Source organism: Seriola lalandi, unplaced genomic scaffold (assembly GCF_002814215.2).
Source record: "Seriola lalandi dorsalis isolate HSWRI2012SDOR001 ecotype SW California unplaced genomic scaffold, Sedor1 jcf7180002054903, whole genome shotgun sequence".
In the NCBI taxonomy this organism is placed as follows: Eukaryota; Metazoa; Chordata; class Actinopteri; order Carangiformes; family Carangidae; genus Seriola; species Seriola lalandi.
The window spans coordinates 39,584-42,404 of NW_019525455.1; the positions used below are offsets into that span (position 1 = coordinate 39,584).

General features: G+C 42.4%; 1 protein-coding gene across 1 annotated transcript in view; it reads left to right on the forward strand.

The window, feature by feature from the left end:
• LOC111672864 (semaphorin-3D) overlaps positions 1-2,821 on the forward strand; it is a 50,308-nt gene that overhangs the window by 27,711 nt on the left and 19,776 nt on the right. The window contains exons 2-3 of the mRNA XM_023430438.2: positions 2,185-2,339; positions 2,491-2,553. Of these exons, the coding sequence (XP_023286206.1) occupies positions 2,185-2,339; positions 2,491-2,553 (218 nt within the window). The remainder of the gene's footprint in view (positions 1-2,184; positions 2,340-2,490; positions 2,554-2,821) is intronic.

The following is a 2,821-nucleotide window of genomic DNA, read 5'->3' on the forward strand; positions in this document are numbered from 1 at the left end:
CTCAGAGCCTCCTCTCTTCTGATTGGCTCACCGACCTGTTGTTACTAGAGCTGCAGAGAGAAGCCTGAGAGAGGAGATGTGAAACTACACTGAGATGGTTTTTGGTTCTTAAAAACACAAATATATCTTCTTATGGATCAACACTTCAAATAAAACACAGAAAAAGAAGAAAATATGGAGCTTTAAATTGGAATTAAAAGTTCACTGTCAGGTTTGTGTAATTTTAATCGTCCAACAACTTTAATGGAAAACACAAACACACAAGATAAACAGGAGAAATCATGAGTCAGAAAAGAAGGATCTAAATGAGGAGTGTGTAACACCTCTGCCTCATGGCTGAAGAATCACTTTCCTTCGCTTCATTTATTATTTTTCTACCTGGGGAGGGGGGGTGAAACTCCTTCAGACTAAGTGTGATTTAAGTTTTCACAAATAAACCCGACCACGTCGTCGTGCAGATGACGTCATCTCCCTCCTCCACGGCCGCTTAGGAAGCAGAGACTCTTCTGTCCCTCCGTCTGCGCTTGATGAAAGCAGTGATGGATTTCTTTTTAAATGGCGCTGAAGTGTAACAAATGTTCCGTGCTGCGTTCAAAGACTCCCGCCGTCCCAGCAGCCACACACAGCAGCGGCGTCTCTGCGCACAGACCCGGGGGTCCGAGCCTGACGACAGACTCCAGGAGTTTCACGGTTCATTTCCTTCGTTCATCGGGTGATTATTTACGTTACAGGCGGGAAAACACGGAGGATGTCAGGGTTAATTCGTTTAGCTTTGATTTGATTTACAGCTGGATTTACCTGCAGTAGAACCAGAGTCAGCAAATCTAATGCAGGTGTAGGAGTTATAAGAACATATACATTTCTTTTTACACAATGGAAACCCATAGAAAAAGTCCTGTGACCTATTTTTAGAGACAACCAACAGTTTTATGTTAAAGATTCATCCCACAGTTAAATGCAGCAACTAAGGATCATTGTCTAATGTCTGGATTATTTTCTAAGTTAATCAGTTCACTATTTGATCAATAAAATATATATATACATATATTTAAAATATTCTTCAAATTGTTTGTTTTGATCAAAATACTTTATAGAACTTCAGGATGTTCACTTTCCTATTGAATGAGACAAAGACAGTAACAAATATTAACATTTAAGTGAAGTTATTTAAGTTTAAACCAGAGACGTTTTGCTAATTATTTTTCTGTTTTATTTCTCTGTTCCTGGAGAGACAAGAGGTTTAATTTGAAAAATCAAACCATAAGAAAACATGAAACTTAATCACTGAAAACCATTTGTGGCATGAAATATATTTTTGCTCTACATCAGTTTTATTATTATTATTATTATAATTATTGGACCATTCGTCTTTTCAGTTTGGATGTATTGCACGTTGGAATAAAACCCAGTGGTTTGCCCTCCTCGCTCCAGTCATCATGCACAGCCTGTCTGACGGCGTTACAGAATAAACAGCGTGGCGGCCGAGCAGCAGGGCACAGCCACAGTTTCAAGGTTAATTTGCTCTGCTTGTTCAGGTCGTTTTCTGCCTGCTTTAGCACCGACTCCCCAGAGACACCAGAGGCAACGGCTCTGCAGCCCCACTGATGAACTGCTGCTGCTGCAAGTGTGTGTGTGTGTGTGTGTGTGTGTGTGTGTGTGTGTGTGTGTGTGTGTGTGTGTGTTACAGTGGTGAAGGAAGCATTCAAATAAGTAAAAGCAGCAATAAGTGAGAGTTTGACTTGAGTGATGATACAGAACTAGACCATTAGCGGAAACCTCCTCCAAGGCCAAACATTTTCCTTCCACCAGATCCACATTATTATCTGGATCTGCACCAAACTATACAAACTCACAGATGTCAACGCCATTAATATGTCTGATTTTGTTTTACATCCAGACCCAAACATTATTTCATGAGAAAAACCTCTAACGCCCGAATATGCCTAACTAGCACTTACTATCTCTGATCTCCTTGCACAAATAGATGCCGTAGTTTCACCGAGGTCTCCTGCTGCACTGAGGCTTTAGCGACGTCTCTCGCTCGTAAGTCGCTTTGGATAAAAGCTTCTAACGACTTCATCGCTGGGTGTTTGAGACACGGAGTCAAAGACAACCACGACCTGAATGAAGAACATTAAAGTCTTGTATTGTGACTGAAATGTTTCTTCTCTCTCTCTCTCTCAGACCTGAGGAACAGCTCGGCCGTCTACTGGAAGGGCGGGGTCAGCGGGGGGTACCAGGCCCTCCTGCTGGACGAGGATCAAGGCTGGCTGCTGGTGGGGGGTAAAGACCACATCTACCTGCTGAGGCCTGACAGCCTGGACCTGCCCACGCGCACGGTGAGACAGAGCTTCTCTTTGTTTCCCGCGTCTCAGTTCAAAAATAATAAAAATGAAACAATAAAACGCGTCTGACTGTCTGGAGTTTTTGATAAAGGAAATGTTTTATTCAAAGTGTTGCAGCTGACAGTCGTTTCACTCTCTCCATCAGGTGCACTGGCCGGCTGCCAGGGAGCATGTGGAGCACTGCAGACAGGCGGGAAAAAGTCTGGAGGTAAATGTCTTTTTAACGAGGTGAAATCTATGTAGAAAAAGATAAAACAAACAAAATATGACACAATATTTTCTTCCTCCATCTCATTTCTGCTCGTTTCACTGAAAGAACTGGAGGTCAAACACCTCGCTGAGTGTTAGTTTTCTCCCTTCCTTAAAGCTCCTCCAGTCTAAAGGTCTGTGTCCATGTGTAGTGTGATTACAGATCAGCTCTAGCTTCTATATTAATACTGTGAAAGTATCAAAGCCTCAGTCCACAGAGAAATGCA